Source organism: Sordaria macrospora, chromosome 1, assembly GCF_033870435.1.
Source record: "Sordaria macrospora chromosome 1, complete sequence".
NCBI classification, from domain to species: domain Eukaryota; kingdom Fungi; phylum Ascomycota; class Sordariomycetes; order Sordariales; family Sordariaceae; genus Sordaria; species Sordaria macrospora.
Genome location: NC_089371.1, coordinates 5727006 through 5745467, shown reverse-complemented (window position 1 = coordinate 5745467; position 18462 = coordinate 5727006). Strand labels below are relative to the sequence as shown.

Here is an 18462-nt window from a genome sequence, read left to right as displayed (position 1 = left end):
CAGACTGCCTTTATTCCCATGGCGTAAACCCGAAGTAGGGCTGTCTGTCACTTTTTCCAAAATTCAGGGTTCAAGAGCGGGCCTGCAAATCTGTCATCCATGCAGGGACACGATGAGATGTCTTAACAGACGGAGATGGTCAGCCATATCAAAGCGGCGGTAAAGCTATGGGGACTTCCCAGTTTGGTTTGCATGCGCAATACCCATTGGACCCTTCTTCAAAGATGCTCGTCTCCTATATGTCGGGAACAGCCTCTCCCGATACTTGACGTTGACAATGTCAAACAATCATCGTCAAAGGGGAGGAAATAAGGAGGTGTTTCAGACTTCCAAACAACAAGCTGATGTTGAGACCAACGACGTGATTCGCCCAAGCTACACCGCGCTTCCCAGTGGGGAGCCTGCCAAGACATGGTGGCTTCCGTAGCCTCATTGCTGTCGAACGGTAACAAGCCACAGGAAAGCTTGCACGTCTCTCTCTCTCTCTCTCTCCCTCTCTCTCTCTCTCTCTCTCTCTGTCTCTGTCTCTGTCTCTGTCTCGGGGATCTCACAAGATCCTCAGGGGCTTGAACAACTACCGGTGTACACTAAGATCTCAAGTATTGTACACGTGTAGTGACGTAAAGGAAGCGATTGTCGACTGCTCGGGTCTTTCCGAGCAGTCTAGATGTTGATGTGCGATGTCGAGATTCGTGGTGCATGTCAGATCGAGCTAAGAGAATGCGTTTGCTGTCTGTTGGCACAACTTGGCCCACAACGCTTCCCAGTCGCAATTTTATTCTTCCCTGGTGCCCGGCACTTGCCAGTTATCGGTAGAAGGCTTCTTCTTTGTCTATCGCATAGCTTGTCGTCGTTTCTCGGGCTGAGGGTAGCTGACCACTGCGGCGAGCTTTCAGATTCTGCGTGCTTCTAGCATCGCAAAGTATTCGTATGACGATGGTTTTCCCGCCACTTCAGGAAAATCAAAAAAAAAACCGACACCCGATATTCTTCCTCCATGGTGCATGTTGCCTGAAGAATGATCGCCACATTCATAACGGTGGATACCTAAGGAGCATTTGATATTGATATGAGAGAGGTGGTGGATAGGTGTACTTTGTAGAACATTTGGTACCTAAGTAGTAAAGCTTCCGCCGACACCACGTGTCTCTGTTATCGCGATAAGTCTTCCCGACCGATCGGTCTGATCGATGACTAGATAGAACTCCATTGGCCGTTCCCCTCGTAGGTACAGGGCAACGCCTTGGTAGAAGGCCCGGGAAGGATCTTAAAACAAGGACATGGACTCCGGGGACTTCCAGATGGTAGGTTGGTGCCGCGTCGAGTCTGACGAACAAAGCTTTAACGTCTTGTGCGATCGATGGGGTCAATGATGGTTATAATCCAGGCTGTGATTGCTCTCAGGCAGGGGGAGATGGACGTGGAGCAGGTTGTTCTCCGCGGTGCCCCTGTCCCCTTCTGTAATCCGGACCATCACGAAAGACTGGGTGGAAGCCAGGAAGTGTCCAGCAAAGACGGATCGAGTAGTGTCCTCGGCTGGCCAAATATTGGTCGGCCATCCACTTACTGAATTTAATGCGTACAGAGTAATCAATACTCTCATCTTGAAACCAGTCAGGACGAGCTTCAGCGCTATAGCGAAATTCCTATATTGGGAAGTTGGCGCATAGACATCGTGCCGGCTCCTGTACAAAAGTCTTTTGACATCCATTCTGACATGGATGGGATAAAACTCTGCAAGGAGATCTCGAGATGGCAGCCCAATTCGCGTGCGGGGTGGTTTGGGTATTAATTGGAGATGATTACGCAGACGAAGTGGTATGGGCTAGCGCGAGGTATCGTGCCTGCCGGCTTTCGCTTTTACATACGTACCTTACCAAGCGTACCGACTGACCTTGCAGTGGTGACTGATGACAGGCATGAAGAGGCCAAACTATGCGTGACCGGACCAGTTTTCTGATGGGAATGTTGCCGAAGAGAAAGTTCGAGATGATACGATCCATGAGTCGTGACCGCAAAGATCTGCAACCCGAAAACGTTTTGTTCATCCGTTCAAGGGGAGCCGGCAGAACCACCGCCATTGGCTTCTCTCAGAGCCGGCCCCCGAAATATCGCATCTGAGGCTTTTGACAATCTGAACGTGTTTGCGTTGTGTAACAACCGTCCACCGCCAGACTGACGTTGTCTTCGTATAACTCAGGCAGACGAGAGACATCCAACTCGCCCATTGACTAGTTAAGTGCTTTGCGTTCAAGGACAGGGCTTCCCCGAAAGGTGTGAGCAGGCTGCATTGGCGTACGGTAGTGAATAAAAAATTGACACAGGAAGCTTACCGTGAACAGTCAAGACGGTGTACCTGTACGGTGTCTGGATACCATAGCATCGGACCGGGTATGTCGGCTCACCCAGTGTGATCTGCGGATTACACAGTGCCAGTGTGATTCTGTCTTGATTGGCCGGGTGTTGACCAGCTCGGTTCTGCCTTAGCTAGCGATCATGTTGTAGCGGACTGGACTCCGTTGAAGTAAGCAGTCCGGTCGTGGTGCTGTGCCCTGTTCATGTTGAGCAGTTACATGATGCCGCTTCAGTGGTGTATATTGGCTTCCACGAAAGTTCCAAGTGAAAGACACTGCCCATCCACCCATGTTGCTTGCTTTACCAATCTGTTTGCGTCCACCAGAATACCTAGGTTGTACAAAGATGATGCTGGTTGGCAACGGTAACGACTTGGGCAAGTAGACGAGACGATCCCGGTGTTGGTGGCACGTCAACAAACCCGTGGCTTCTTGGCCCATTCCATGACTTTCAAATGGCTGAGGGATAGGCCTGGGATTCTATCATGCTAGGTAGCGAGCATCGTACTGTGCAGTATAGTCGTGCGATGATGATGGATGCTCAAAATAATGCATTGGCAGGCAGAAGCCAAGGGAGGCATGGGTTGATTACCTGTCCGTTGAGTTTCGATTCCCATCAGTAGTGTAGGATTGGGGTTCTAGCGAACTCTGAAACAAACCCAGCGAAGATGTTTGTTTATACACCTGTGAGCGTCCGTCGAGGAGCATCGCGAACATGCTATGATAAGGGCAGCATCTGCCTGGGTCGTGCCCTCAGGAAGGTTTGACCCATGAATGACAATTTTCAACTCCTGACTTCCACATGAGGCTCGGGCCGTGAAGCGGGGTTTCTGTATGCCTAGAAGGCACAGAGGGGTCGAGAAACCTATGGTAGTGTCTCGATGTTCATTTTCAGGGGACCAGACTCTGCAGCCGAAGAAAGGGGGAACTCTATGCCTTTTGTCGAACCGACAAATCAAGAGTCAGATAAGGTGCCAAGAAGGGCGAAGGGCCACATAGTAGCAGGTCAGCAAAGGAGAAACAAGACCCCCGCCGATCATGACATAATAATCAGGCGTGAAAGACGGGACAGAAGTTCCCAGTGGGGTGGGACCCCGATAGGTTGAACCAGTGAGGTTGAAGAGTCGGTGTCGGCAGCCACCTCATTTGACTTTTTCTCCCGAGAAATTCAGGAGGGGTTCTGGGTGTTGAGTTACACAGTACGTATCTGTGTGTCGACTCGCAGTTTGGCTGCCAGATCTTTTGACGGTTGGACTTTTTTCTGAGGTATGCCTCTTCTTGTGTCTTGTATTGCATGGTTCGCATGGCTCTTCTGTTGTTCCCAATAGCTCGTTGCTTCGAAGCAAGGTAGGCTCATTCTGGTGCATCGGCTCGCAGTTCGTTGGGAGTCGGAGGTGGTCGGAGGTGGTCGGAGGTGGTCGGAGGTGGTCGGAGGTGGTCGGAGGTGGTCGGAGGTGGTCGGACGTGGGATGATAAGGGAGAGAGCCCTGAAGATGTCAGTCGAGCCATTTGAGAGAATAAAAGACATGGACAGGTCGGCGGTGGAAGAAAATGCGTCTACTTTAATGTTTCCGAGCCTTTTCGGGTGGATTGGGGTTCGGATTCACGGGAAGACGGCCTGGTCGAAGTTGCCAAACCAGATAACCTCCTTCAGAATAGTTCCAAGCGAATTATTTCCATGTGCCTTTCCTCCTTGCAGCACTCTGCGCACGCAACAATAAGGCAGGCATGTGGTCTGCAGCATCTGCAGGCATGCCACTTTCCCCTCCAAAAGGTAACAATGCACTTTGCTGATATCGATCTTTTTTATTTCTTTTGATTGGGGGCGCAACACCGTGTTATGTCGTTTTGTGTGTCGTGAGATTCACCTCTAACACGGGGTGGACAGCTCTCCGTGAAGTAAGAAAGGACAATGCTGTACCTACGTACATGAATAATAAGGGACCTGGGAAAACGCTCTGCAAGAGTAGCAGATAGGAAAGACAAGGGACGGGCAGATTGAAGGATTGGATGATGGTTGGAAGGATTGGATGATGGTTGGACAGATGGGTGCTTGATGGATGCTAGCAGGACAGTGGTCAGTGCACAGTGAGTCTGACATGGTGGCTGCAAAGAGATGAACCAATCAGATGTGCGCACTGTGGCGTCACCGATCGGCAATCTGGGAAGAAGCAGCGACCCAGCGCGTTGTGTCGTGTCAGTGGGACTGGGGGGGGCGGGGCTCCCATTTTTGGCCTAACCAGAAATGAACAGTGGGAGACGACGTGAGGCTTGCCGCCGCTTCAGTTGCAACTTCTCCATCATTCGTTTTCTCCATCCCAATTTCCCCACCACGGGGCCGCAGCCCGCAAGAGGTTTTCGAGGACGGTACCATGCAACTAGAGCAACCCAAATGCAGCTAGATTGTGAGACCCACTTGTCCCTCCCTCGTGGAGCCGAAATGTAATGTGGCTGCCGCCATCGCTACCATACCACCTGTGTTTGATAACCATCGCCTTTGCCTCAAGTGCCTCTTTGACGCCGTTACCATAGGGCATATGTAATGGATATGTCATGGGATTAATGGGAAATGCCAAAACTCCATCATTGCTGTCAGATATCTTTGACTTGCCACTGTATGTGTGTTTTGTGGTTGCCCCCATCAACTCGATATGCCATCCAGGTCTGCTTGGACCTCCTGCCAGATCCAAACGGAACGGATGAACATTGCATTCTGGAAGGTTGCCATGGAAGGCCGGGAGTGACACTGGACTCGCTCACAGACCATCATCTTAACTCCCCTCGCTCCCCTCCCCTCTTTCAAATAGCACCTCGGTCACTGAACCCTCCGGGGTCAGGGGTTGGTGAAGGCCCTATACCAGGTGGGGGGGAGGAAAACCCTACTGAAAAGGGAAGGGACGTAGAAGTCGGCCAAGAGGGGAATTGAGAATCGGCTCCGAATTTTGCAAAGTCGAAAGAGAAGGTCCTTGCGGTCCCGTCCAAGCCGTCGTTACGCCCAGGGCTCCTCCCAGGGCTACCGCGTTCCAAACACGGACGTCTTTGGCTGGCGAGCGTTCCCTTGTCGGCAACCACAACCACCTGCACCCATCAAAATCCAAAAATGCTTTGCACCCAAATCTCAGCCTCCCACTCCCCACCTGCACTGCTGCGGTTCCATCATTGATTGCTTCCACTTCACCACTACTGAGTTGTTCTCTTCTGTGAAACAGGAAAAGCAGAAGAACCAAATATTTTTCTTCGCTCAATTGCCAAGTAGCGGTATACGAGGCGCCGCTTGGAGGCACCGGACTCGAGTCGCTCGCTCGCGTACACGTAAACACGCCGCATCTTCGTCGTCCACGTTCCTCGGTTCGGCGCCCCAAGTCAACGAAAGACACGACGCCGCACAGTGGGAGCACAGGCACCCGGAAACGAAAACACAAATAAAGGCGTGAGGGTGTACAAAAGTGTAAATAAATAAATAAAAAAAGGTATGTTGGCGTTGTGGTGGTGCAGCAGTGTCGCGGTGTGAGAGGGCTTGCCGCAGGCTTGCAGTTGTTGCTGCCAATCCTTTTATTTTCTTTGGTTGCCGTCATTGCTTGGCCCAGGGGCACATCGTCAACCACCAAAACCGCCATCCGATCTCTGAAGTGCAGTGGTTTTTCATCTCTCATCCCTTCGGGCCTCCGATCGACAAGCGCGTTGCCCTAGCGAGCTGCCACAAAACAGCTTCTCTCCTCGGAGGGTTTGCGCTCTCCAGTCGCTCCTGTGACCACAGCGAACAGAAGCACCTCAAGCCCCTTCGCAGCCAGTAAAAAGGCCTCCCAAAGTTGGCAAGGCACAGCTCGCTGATCGCGGCAGAAAAACAGGTCCAAGGCCGTCTCCTGACCAGCCCCCGTCGGCCACCCAGCAAGGGGTCCACTCGCCGCCTCCATCCCTCCTTTTGCTCCGTCTTTTCGCTGTCCACCGCACTCACTCGACGGCCCTCTGGCCTTTCAGGTCTGCATTTCGTCCCCGTCTGCAAATCTCAACCTGTTCGATTCTCGTTCTGCCTCCAAATCCACCGACTCCAGGGTTCTCCCATCCCAGCATCCTGCCAGCATCATTTCGGACAACCGCGAACCTACAAGGCAAAGAAGGCCAAAAACAAGCATCACGCGAGCCTCACTCAAGGGTCCCAGCCCGGAAACACAAGAGACATCACATCACCGAGTAGCAGCCAGCCGGTGCTCGCTACCTCCCTCAAGGGTTGGTACACCACCTTCAAGTCTTCAACCCGTCATATTATCCCGCACACCCGCCAACCCACCCACCAGCTGGCAACCTCTTTGCCTGCCCATACCATATTCCATATCCCATCTCTCTTTTGCGCGGACGCAGCATTGCACCGCACCGTACCGCACCGTGACCCTTTCAGGCCCGGCGCTCACACCACGCCTTCTCTAGCTTCCTCGTGCACACCTGCCTCCACAAAGGTCTTGGCCGAAACAAAACGACTAGGGTCTTCCTCATCACTACACCACTTTCCCCGACTTTTGCTTACTGCCTATACAAAAGAAGGCAGAGGGTAGGGTACCGTCTCGATATCCTGACGTCGTCAGTTCTGCTTCGGCCCAGCCCGTCCCTCTGCAAAAGGCAACCCTCGACCACTTAGCCCACGGGCCCACGACCCACGTTTTTAGCTTCCTCGCTGCTGCCCCGTGCAGCCTTTTGCTCCAGTCCCCCCTTTTGGGTGCCAACGATCGCTTGTCTGCTCGGAAAGAAAAAAAAGCGCTTTACCCCTTGAACGAATCTGTTCCTGCGACACCATTCGCATCCACAACCGTCTATTTTTGTCTCGTGGAAATACGGGACGAATTGTCAGTGGGAAAAAAAGACACCGCCTTATCAACAGGAAGGGCGCAAGAGGGAATCGTGCCACAGGCGGACACTTTCATCCCATCGACACCGACGCACTTCTCTCGTGTGACCTTTTCCGGTCGCAAACACATTACGACTGTATCAGCACCGCTGCCCGTCGTGGCCTCATAGTCGACAATATGATGGAGGACAACAACATGCATGTGGGCAAGGTACCCGGAATGGAGTGGTCAGATTCATCATCCGGGGCGTCCGACGACCAACAACATGACCAGCAAGAGCAGCCAGTTATTCATGCCCCAGTCCCGATACGACCACGATTGCCGAGCCGAAAGAGCAGTGGAACTATGATCGTACCGCGCGACTCTATTGAGGTTGGCCCGGTCGAGATGGCGCTTGGGCCTGACGACGTGAGGGCCATGAGTCCAAGGAGAACGAGCCAGGACCTTGAAATGTTGAGCAAGGAGGCAAGGGAAGAGTTGCAAAGGTGAGTTCTCACCTACCAATGACAGCTGCTATTGACGGTGTTTGCGCGGTATGCATGATAGGTATGCTAACTGTGAATGATAGGCACGCAAAGGCACTTCAGGACTCGCTGTTGGCCCTCTTCCACCGCATCGAGGCCGTCAAAGAGGAACACAACAAGCTCGACAACAACAACAAGTTCCTACAAAAGTATATTGGTGATCTTATGAGCACCAGCAAGATCACAGCACCCAGCAGCCGACAAAAGAAATGAAAGACGTCTACTATCATCACCAGCGTTGGTGTAGCTGGGATGACGAGTGGTGTTCGGCAGGAAGAATATGGCTTCATCAAAAAGAACCGACCTAATTCAGGCTATGATGCCTCACGACACGATCCGACTCGAATTCGCCTACAGGAGGGTTATATGGAAAAGCGACGAGCGTTTACCGACTTGGCGGTTCTCAACAACGCGGAACCTTTTGAGCCATTTTTTTTCGTGGTGTACCTTCAGAAGGAGTTGGTTCCGTTGTGCCTGCATCAGCATCCGATTGAAGATGGCACGCGTCAGTTCTGTTCCCGACTCAGATTTTTGATCCGACGATGAAAACGGTCCAGGGCCTTGTGGACGTCTGCACGGCTTTTGGCCGTGGAGCATCCGGCTCATACGCATCATTATCTGTTGTTTTACCATTGGCGTCTACCATGTGTTTTTGGGTTCTTTTCAACTTCTCTTTCTTTGTTATTTTGCGAGTCGCCTTGCCTTCACATGGGTTAAGAGTTTGATACCATTTATACGCGACTCGCTCTGGGGTGGCATGGAAAATTATCACTGGGGAATTATGCACTATACATTGGCCAAGGCAACGACCACTTGGCCGACGAGCTTGGTTACTGGACATGGGCTGGGGAAGCATTACACTATGGCGTTGTCCGGAGTCTCGTCTGTCTATTTTGGGCCAAGTTGGCTTGTTATCATTAGGATATGGAGAGGAGGATTGTGCAAATAGGAAACTTCTGTTTGTTGAAGAAAAACTGACACAACGAAATACAAGACCAATGTCCATGCAAGGTCAGTCATCGCAACTCCAAAGGAAGAGTTCATCAGCTGTGCTTGTTACCTGGATGAGAAACCTTCGTTATGTCATGAGGCGCAGATTCCCGGGTTTCGGTAGTACGGTGGTAACGCCAGAGCATCGTTTCTTCGCCATGGTAAGCTTGCGCCGCTCGATGTTGACGTCAAGCTGAAAGGATCAAGAACATAAGCCGCCAGGCTGTCAGCATGGATAGACAATTTGGATTATCACCGGCATTATGCCACGGAACCACGGGATAGACAAGATTTTAGACTTTTTTCTGTTTTCAGGGTCCTGGTTGTTGTTAAACCTTGGAGCTTCTGGGGCTCCAGTCAGTTCTCCGTCAGGCCGGACACGGACACGGGCACAGTTGGGCAGGCACTCACCCAAAAGGTGCCAAAAAAAAAATGACCCTGATTTTCGCGGTTGCACTGTGCTTGTGAACGCTTAGTCGCACGCACCCGCGAATGAATGAGGTTCCATGGAAGGGTTGTCCGTCTCGGCCGGCGAGCAGAGCCACGGTTTGTTCGAATCTGGAAAGCCGAGCGCAAAATGAGGAGAGGAGGACCCACAAAACTGTCTCCTCTTCTCTGAATGATCTGATCAGGTCCATCTGATTTCACGTGTGGATTTCAGGGGCCCAATTCATCGCGGTAGGGAAACCCCTTCTTTCATTTTGTGTTTTTGCTGTTACACTACACTACTCCGCCTTCGGCGCACTGCCGGCCGCTTCCCCCTTTTCGTTGTTGTTGTTTTTGTTTTTGTTGTTTTTTGTTGGCCGACAGGGTACTGTAGAGAAGAGAAGAAACCCATTTTGCGTACCTACGATACTACTTTGGTGATGCACACAGCTCCCTCCCGAACTGTCCTATGAAAAAGAAATTTGCACAGGGTCACGGTCACAGGGATAACAGCCTCATGAACTGCTGGGGGTCTGTCTCCCCGCCTTTTGTCAGTTGTATGTATTTCCGGCTTATTGGTTTTTCATGGAAGGGAAGCTTAAAACAAAAAGTGAAAAATCCCATCCTTGAACTTTTGTAAAAACGACTTCTGGGAAAATAAGACAGATTTTGCTCGTTCAAAACCTCCATGTAAATCCGCTGAGGTTTCTTCCAAGACGGGACCGCGCAGTGTTCGTCTTTCTCCTGTTCAGCAATCAGCAAAAATTACCTTGCAAATGATCCACTCAACACTGCTTTGAACTGATTGAATACATTCCCAATCCCGCCTTCCGCCCGACAGCTGGTGCACACCTCGCCCACCGGGCCACCACCCAGACAGACGGCACGCTGCCGCACTGTATCGTAAAGGATCACAAACACGGTGGAAGAAAAAGAATTCCACCAGCCAACCGGCACTGCGCTGCACCACTGCCTGCACCCTTCGCACAGGTAGGATGCACGCAGGGATTTTGTTTGTCAGCCACTGCAGTCGTCGGCCGTCGCAAGCATTGAAAGAAAGCAACTGCTTGGAAGGGATGGCGTACGTGTGGATGAGAGTGTGCATTGTAGCTAGGTATGTAAGCAGACAAACATTGCCGTTAAAACAACTTAGCAAAGTCAAGCCCGCGTGGCGCAATTGGTTAGCGCGTCAGACTTTTACGGACAAAGTGAAGTGATCTGAATGTTGCGAGTTCGAGTCTCGCCGTGGGCGGCTTGATTTTCTTTTTTTTTCGCTTTTTCTGCTTTGATTTCCCATGATCCATTTGGCCGATGGTGTTCTCTTCAATTTTTGCGATCGCATGGTGAAAATCAATCTCTTGCTGCTTCCTGTTGTGAGCTTTTATTTTGTCGCGATGCATTGCTTGTTTCTTTGGTGGATTGTCTTCTGAGTTAGGGTCTGCATATTTCACGCAAAATCGGCAGTTGAGATCAGTTGTTTGCGGTGCAGTTGATACTTCGCACCTTCCACATTTTCTGCCCACACCAATGTCGAGATTTGCTGGGGGAAACATGCGATTTGAGAAAACCTTTGCGGCCATCAACCGAGGCGTCGAAGACGGTAAAATCGATGAATAATTTCCTCCGGGCCTGCCTTTGTTTCGCACTCATTCCTCCATCCATTCATTCACAGCGTTCACGACATCCATACCACACGGCAAATGGCGAAGAAAGATCATGGAAAATGACGATTCGATAATCTTTGCTTTGGATCCATCGACCATCAAGTCACCTTTGCCCGGGCCGTATACACGCAACACTTTATGTCCAAAGCACGGTCGCGGGCAGAGGTAAGTCGACGTGGTCCAGCATCACTTTGACTGACCTGGGGCCGGCATATTTGACTTCTCTGGATGTCTGCTCAACATCTACAAACGGTCTGGCTGTTCCATTCAAGGAAATCAAGAACAAAGGCAACAAAATGACTTGTCCTTCTCGAGCGCCATGATAGGCGTGGGCCACCTTCTGTCTCGTTATACTTGAGATTTTTCCTAAGTAGCTTCAGCTCACAAGCCCGCAGTTGGAATAAGACGTCTGTTCTCACACGCTGCGATCCGAAAAGAAGCAACAACGTGGTGTCCTCGGATCAAGAAAGCTGAGTGTCCTTCTGTCCGTTTCTTCGAATCGGAAACCGAGGGTCACCTTCTATCGCGCATCTGGGAACGTGGTCGATTCGGATGAAGAAATTCGAGTGTCTGTCTTCTGTTCGCAAGAAGATTCATTTGTCCGCCTTTCTGTCCCGTTGACATAGTTACCTACACTAGTGGTATCCAGTAAACTCATCAAGTGAGCCAAGTATTTCGGTTGCACAGATGATTACATCTACACTGGGCAAAGTTTGCCTTTTTGCAGTTGCTTTTCGAGGCAGGTGGGATGAGCCGGCTGGGGTTATCAGATGGGAAACTGGGTGAGGTATTAGACTCATGAGCGGCTGTTTTCGTTCTTTCCCTCCATCCCAGCAAGTGAGGACGACGAGGCTATCTGCATCGCGTAGCGGCAAACGAGGCCGGGATTTCGGCCCCGGTCTCACGCACCTGCCAATTTTCAAGTGCAAATGTGCCGGACTACGGCCGCCCTGAAACTTTGAGCCTCAACGTGGGGGTGTGGCTCGTCTAGCTGCCTCCCTCTCCCCCTTCGCCCCCTGGCTGCTGAACATATTCAATGGTCCAGCGACTTCTCTGCACCGCATATCACGTCACTGTCCTGGCGGTCAGTTCTGGCAAACTAATCAGTCCTACTGCAGATCTGTTTGCTTTCTTTTCAGGAGGGGAGAGTTAAGGAACCCCTCAACGGGCAGAGCGGAGAGAATCCTGCTTAAGGAGCGTCACCTGTTGAAGTTGAGATCAGTTGGAATACCCCAGCCACCTGTCTGCCATCTGCAACAATCCATACACAGTATTCATCCAACGAGCAGGTAACACAGCCACAAAGTTGTTGAGTTCAGGGACTAGATTGAACCCCTCCTCCTTCAATCCCCTGGCTCTTATTGGCCTTGCCCTAATCAAGGGCTGTAAATGTAGGGCTGTAGGGGCCCGTGTGATGCGTCATCGAAGAACTCCATGTGCATACTGCCCAGTTAAGGTCGGCGCGTCAACCAGGTAACAAGCCACACGCGTTTGTTTCCTCGGCCGAGGGGTGTATCCGCCCCAGAACTTCAGCCCTACCTTGTGCCCCACACAAACTTTTCCTTCTATGTAAACCTCTGCCCGTAATCTTGTCCACTCCCTCTTTTCTTCCCTATAACACACTCTCACTTCTTGTCATCCTCCACGAGGCAAGTCGTGAACCAACAACAACAAGATGGCCACCACCAACAACACCCCGGCGTCGCCGGCAGCCCCATCTTCACTGCTGCTGGCAGCGTCGACGCCAACTCACTTTCACCTGGCATCGCCTTGATCGCCACGCTCATCGACAAGGTCCTTGTATGGACTTGTGGCTCACTCTCCGAGCTGAGCGCGTTGCTTCCAAGAAGAGGTCAGTTCAGTTTGACATCATTACCTTTTACCTCATGTTCCCCTCATCGCGTCATTTCTCATCTTCACGATCTTCACCTCTCCTTCGTCCACCAGCTCAAATGTTGCGGTTGCTTCAACCTCTTTCTATAATGGCATCTGAAGCGATACTGACAACATCGCAGACCCACCATCACCAAAGATCTCTTGGTTATTGCTGTCAACGCGGCACTTTCACAGTTAGGTGGCAAAGGGCCCCAGCCCGACAACGAACACCGGGTATTCGAAGTGCCGTTTGAAGAGCCAACGTGTTGACCACTACACCAACCACGCTTTGCTTTGTTGTTGAATATCAGGTCTGTTCGACGACCCAGCAGCACCAGCAGAAGCACCGCTACCAGAAGCAGAGACCATCTCAATAGGTCTCGATCATTCTCAGCATTTCGAGATCCCATTCCCGCAACTGGAAGGGATGCCGCCCTTACAGACTGCCAATTTCTTCCAAGGCCGCGTGGGCCGCAACCCACGCCGCAACCTCATGCGCAGACCCTCCCAGAGGTCCCTCAACACCAGGAACCTCCAAACCAGGCCGGTGCGCCAGGTGATCCCTAGGCCATGTGTAAGTGTCCGCCGTTCTTCCCCGACATTCCTGGACCCCCACTGACTCGCAAACAGACGGCGGTTATGACAATTATGTGGCAGTCATTCAAGCTCTGGTCCCGGACTCACATGCATCCATCCCTCACCTCATCAAGCCAAACCAATGTCTTCTACCGTCTGAACCTCATTGGGGTCCTTGATCGCTTTGATTTTGTGACATATCCAGTGTGTCATCCAGTAAACGACGCGGTGCTTATTCACGTCAGACCCAAGTCTTCGACTACCCACCGCCAAAATGCCCGGAGGTGTTTGCGCTGTTCTCGACTACGAGGTCGAGCTGATGGCCGACCACGTTTCCGAAATGGCAACTCAAATTGTCATGCCGCAAAGTGCCGTCAACACCGCTTTCAGGAGTGAGAGCAACGCCAACGAGTTCCCTACCCCTCTCCTGGTCATCGTTCCTTACTTCCTCTCCCTTTTCGTTACCCTCTTCGGGCTGTGACTTTGACGACGAGACCGATCTGGACTCCGGAAACAAGGACTCTCAGCAAACCAGGAAGCGCAACTACCTCGACATCGACTTCAAGGTGTACCGCCCCGAAGACATACAAAAACAGCAAGATGACCCAGTCGACGAGGTCAACCAATTCTTCCGTCTCGGGCGGCCAGTCTATTCGAGCTCCGCCCTCGCTGGATAGAGGACGATGTAGTTTGACGGCTTTCTCGAGCGCAGTCGCAAGTGGTAGTGGTCTTGGCCTCGCCGAGGTCGCTGCCACCTCTGAGCTGGGCGTCCTATACGTCGTAGGTTCAGTAGCCCGCAACGGGCTGGATTAGGCAAAGGCCCTCGGACAGCCCGTCACCTTCGGCGCCCGTACGCGTTAGGCAACAGGCGCCCTTCCAGTCACCCTTGTCTCCAACACCGAGGCATCGAACCCAGATTCAACCTGTAACGACTCCTCTGACTCTTCCTGCGAAGAGACATCTCTCCCAGTTCAAGTCTAACAAGGAGCCCACCCGTGTGGAGTTCGACGGAACTGGCATATCCGTCTTCGAACTAAAACATGAAATTATCCTGAAAAGTGCGCTGGGCAATGGCACTGAGGCTTTTGTTTCGTCTCTCCCAACAGCGACCGGGCACCTCTCATATTTCCGGGGCTGTGAGCAGCGCTACTGCCCACAACAGGAGTGAACCAAAGTCGCTAGCGAATGACTCGATCAACAACCTGCCCATCTCGGACTACATGGACCGTCAGATCCATATTTTTTGTGTTGTTTTTCCAGAATCACGGTCAATGCCGACGGAGAGTTCGTCATTGCCGAGCCTGACAAGGCTTCATGGGAACAGTTTCAGGAGCGTGGGCTGGGGCGCCCCATCGACCACAAGTTGTTCATAGACCCAATGAAGACATCACTCCAGCCCACGCTCCCCCGCGGCAACAACTGCCATCACAACCGCGGTTGCATCAACCGGAATAGCAACACCAGCAGCCGCCAAGGGCAGACGCCCACACCCAACCAAAAAAAAGAAAAAAGAAAGAAAGAAAGAAAGAAAGAGACAAAGCTGCCTTCCCGCAGAAGGTTTATGGAAGGCACACTCACTGGAGAGCACCTTCCAGGCGGGGTATGTCCTGTGCGTCCTTACCCATACCCTCTAATATGGAGCAGGAGGCAGAAACGACCGAGCAGTCTTATGAGTACGACTCCCTTGAGAAGGGCAAGATCCGTAAGGAGAGAACCACTGCAAGTCCTATCCCACTTGCTCATACACCAATTCAGAACGCAGCATTCCCGCTCACTCCACTTGCATGGAGGAACTCAACCTCAATGCGGTCATACAGGCAGCCGACAACCTGACCGCCAGGCCCGCGAGCGGGCCAATTCGAAAATCTGCTAACAAAGCAAAAACATGTTGTTTGCCAATTTGTACTTGGCAATAGTCACCGCGAGGTGGAGGAACTCTCTGGCAAGCGAGCTACATGAAGTGTTTGGAGAAGGAGCAGAAGAAGATCAATGACATCATGTTATGCTCGAGATGAACCCGAACATGACGGTCAGCAACCATGCTGAAGCTTACTAAACTGCCAAGGAAGTGCTAGATCGCCAAAAAAAAGAGCAGATATAAGGCTTGATATCGAGATGGAGCGGGCCAAGGCAGAGAGAGGAAAAGGGTTGCCGGCTGGACTGGTGAAAGATCCCATTGTCTCCGACAACCAGACCGCCGACCAGTCCGAGACGACCGTGGGACATCAAAATGTTCCTGAGTACATTCGGCCGTGTTCGTTTCGGCAGTAGTGCAGTAAGAGAAGCTCTTCTGTCCCTAACCCAAGGCGTTTCGGCCACCAAAAAAAAAAAAAAAAAGGCTTCCATCACTGTGCTACTGCCTTAACGAACACGCCCTTTGTAGCCAGCGCGAGAACCCGCTAGGTTCCCACAGTTTTGATCGTCCTCGTCTTGCTTGCCCAGAGCAGTTCAAGAACTTCTCCAACCAGCCGACTGGTCGACGATGATAATATCGATTTTATCGTCGGCCAGCTGCACGGCTGGCTGCTATGATGCAAGCTCAGCACTACACGCACCAGCACTTCAACAAGTTAGTTAACTTCTCTAACCAGCAGCGTACCGGCCAGTTGACGATGATGACAACGATTTCTCCGTCGGTCGGCTGGCTCCCCATTTCAAAAGCGGGAGGCAAGACCGACTTACCTTACTGTCTCCCCGTCAACGTGGTGACCGGCACCAAGCACGAGGTGGGAGGGTCGTGGGAGGATGGGATGGAGCAAGGAAGATGGGAAGGGTGTAGGAGTGATGTTTTTAGGATCTGGTAAGGGGTATATGTATTAGTTCCGTAGATCTGATCTCAAGAACAAAATAACAACATTTGAACCTCATATCCCTCGCGCCCATGCCCATACCTCCACTGAATTGCCGTATGCCATTATTTGCTCTTAAGATATGTGTCTGGACACAGCGAAAGGCGATCGAGGCAACTGTCAGAGATGCATCAAATCAACTAGAAAAGATCAGACAGGTGGTTGTCATTGAGGGACTTGTAGCGAAGCATTGTTGACTTACTTTGCATCATTTACCCTTTTAAATGTTCTGTGCCAAGCTACCCATCATCCCTGGGACCAGGATGCATCGCAGCCTCAACACGCGGCCGGTAAGCGTTGCGGCACAGGCACGTACATGCGCAGGGACACTCAAAACACCAAGATCCAAGCCCAACTTCCATCAAAGGCGGGTTTAGCTCAGTTGGGAGAGCGTCAGACTGAAGTCCACTTCACTCATAAATCTGAAGGTCGTGTGTTCGATCCACACAAACCGCAATCAACCTTTCCTTTTGCCGATTTCATGATTTTTGTGGTGGAGTTTTTCATGTTGTTGCCGGAAGGGGCGCAGCAAGGGTGATCCTGTTTTCGAACTTGAGCACACTGTGGACGTGACTCGCGTGTAAGTCGTGGACTGGGGCAATCTATCTTGCACCAAAAAGGGAATCAACAAGAACACTTGGATGGACGGGAACTGCTTTTTTTTTTTTTTTTTTGTTGTTGTTGTTGTTGTTGTTGTTGTTGTTGTTATGTTTAACGTCTACTTCCGCCTCCCGTAAGGCATGAGACGTGCCGCACCGGTAAGTCTAGCATACAAAATTAAGAGCAATGCCCTAACTGTCCACCAAAACCATTAATCCGAGGGCAAACCGAGGCCTATTGCCGTTGTAAATCATGTGCTGCCCATAGCGTAAACGCGGCCCAACACTCCCAGTCTAATCGCCCAATGGGCGAGCCGCCAGTGCATGGCGAGACTTGTATAACAAAGGAAAAGACATAAGAAAGGGCAAAATCACTCCTCCCCGTTCTCGCTCCCGTTCTCCTCCTCCCGCAAGGCCTCCTCCCGTCTCCTTGCACGGTGAACTAGCCCGTCCAAGTCCACCGTAACCCTCTCAATGTCGTGGCCATGGCCAACCTCCACCCCTCTACTCCGTAAAAACCCCGTAAGGTTGTCAGCGGCGCCACCGCCGTCAGTGTGCTGTTGCCAGAGTGTCTGGCGCCATGCCTTTCTCGTGCAAGTCCACGAAAAGAAGTGCGAGGTCTGGATCCTAGCGATGAAGCGCTGCCAGTAAATTCCAATAGCAAGGGAGAGATTCTCCCGCGTAGCCGCTTCGCCTGTGACGGGGGAAACTGCATATGCCTTCGTGCAGAAAAAGGGATGGAAGGGATTCTTCCAGCTTCCACAGAAGCATGTTAGCAGGGCGTCCTCGTGCTCGAAGCGCTTGTGGTAGTCCTTGAAATCACCGTGGCCAGACCTGGCCGCGAGGAGGTGGTGTAAAGAGCGTCTGTCCAGCTCTTTTAGTTCGTCGTTAGGCTTGATAGAGACCCCCAACCGGTAGTCTGCATAAGACTCTGGCTTGTTCGCGGCCCACCATGCCTTGAAATCCGTACGCGCCTCCCTCTTAGCAAGCTGCCTTGAGTGCGCAAGGGTAGCCAAGCCTCCATTGACTACCTCTCCTCCTTCGGCGCCCGCCTTAGCTAGCTCGTCAGCAATCTCGTTGCCCGTGATGCCCTTGTGGCCGGGAACCCAGCGGACGTCCACCAGACTGGGGCCATAGCCCTTTCGGATGGCGCGGAAATCGAGGAAAGCCGCTTGTGACGACGCAGCTGGGGTTCCTCGGAGTCCTCTAATGACGGACGTGTTATCAAGGCATATCGTAATGCGTGGTCGGGCCTGTGCCTCCGGGAAGAGCGCCACAGCGGCCTTGAGACCATGCCGCGCGCCTTCGGCCTCCGCATCGAAAACTTCCGCTTGTTCTAGCTGACCGCATCCGCGGCCGAGTTCTGTCTGTCCTTGGAAGATTACGTAGCCAAAGCCTACGCACTCGCCCTCTGGTCTTTCTTCGGCGTCGGGGTCCTCCGCGTACGCGGGGAGCTTCTATCCGTTGGGGGATGGGATTCGGGTTGTTGTGCCGATAGTTGCGGAACATTCTAGAGGCCTGCGCACACGTCTTATTCCACCACTTTGCGTTCTTTTCAGGTCTCTAGGGCCTGCAAGAGATTTGGAGGGCCTCTGTAAGGACGTTGCAGAGGGCCTCGGCGAGCTCGTCGAGCCTTTCCTGGGAGTCCTCGCCTGTAGGAAGGAGCGGGACCAAAACCATGAGGAACGAGACGTTTCAACATATAGTCTAATAGAGTCTGGGTCCTCACAAAGTACCAGTCGACAGCGGGGAGGCTCTACTGGT

At 52.1% G+C, this 18462-nt stretch overlaps 3 protein-coding genes and 2 non-coding genes across 5 annotated transcripts; 4 read left to right on the top strand and 1 right to left on the bottom strand.

Annotated features, from left to right (window-relative positions):
* Positions 1–6943: 6943 nt before the first annotated feature.
* On the top strand, positions 6944–8990 carry SMAC4_01486 (uncharacterized protein). Its single transcript, XM_003352605.2, has 2 exons — positions 6944–7680; positions 7764–8990. The coding sequence occupies exons 1-2, from the start codon at positions 7373–7375 to the stop codon at positions 7930–7932; spliced, it is 477 nt and encodes a 158-aa protein (XP_003352653.1). The 5' UTR covers positions 6944–7372; the 3' UTR covers positions 7933–8990.
* A 1307-nt stretch (positions 8991–10297) lies between these two features.
* On the top strand, positions 10298–10387 carry SMAC4_13099. The gene is given in 2 exon segments: positions 10298–10335; positions 10352–10387. It is a non-coding gene; the product is annotated as a tRNA-Lys (tRNA).
* A 3137-nt stretch (positions 10388–13524) lies between these two features.
* SMAC4_01487 (uncharacterized protein) lies at positions 13525–13927 on the top strand (the record flags this gene model as incomplete). The annotated part of the gene is made up of 2 exons (XM_003352606.1): positions 13525–13686; positions 13745–13927. The coding sequence occupies 2 exons, from the start codon at positions 13525–13527 to the stop codon at positions 13925–13927; spliced, it is 345 nt and encodes a 114-aa protein (XP_003352654.1).
* Positions 13928–16466: 2539 nt separating this feature from the next.
* SMAC4_13098 lies at positions 16467–16555 on the top strand. The gene is given in 2 exon segments: positions 16467–16503; positions 16520–16555. It is a non-coding gene; the product is annotated as a tRNA-Phe (tRNA).
* A 514-nt stretch (positions 16556–17069) lies between these two features.
* SMAC4_13097 (uncharacterized protein) lies at positions 17070–18368 on the bottom strand. The gene has a single exon (XM_066091261.1). The coding sequence runs from the start codon at positions 18205–18207 to the stop codon at positions 17923–17925; it is 285 nt and encodes a 94-aa protein (XP_065945764.1). The 5' UTR covers positions 18208–18368; the 3' UTR covers positions 17070–17922.
* Positions 18369–18462: the final 94 nt, after the last annotated feature.

Bases quoted from the DNA above. Each gene is read 5' to 3' on its own strand.
- SMAC4_01486 (XM_003352605.2), top strand. From the start codon at position 7,373: ATGATGGAGGACAACAACATGCATGTGGGCAAGGTACCCGGAATGGAG. The intron at 7,681-7,763 runs GTGAGTTCTCAC...TGTGAATGATAG, and splicing joins GCAAGGGAAGAGTTGCAAAG to GCACGCAAAGGCACTTCAGG.
- SMAC4_13097 (XM_066091261.1), bottom strand. From the start codon at position 18,207: ATGTTCCGCAACTATCGGCACAACAACCCGAATCCCATCCCCCAACGG.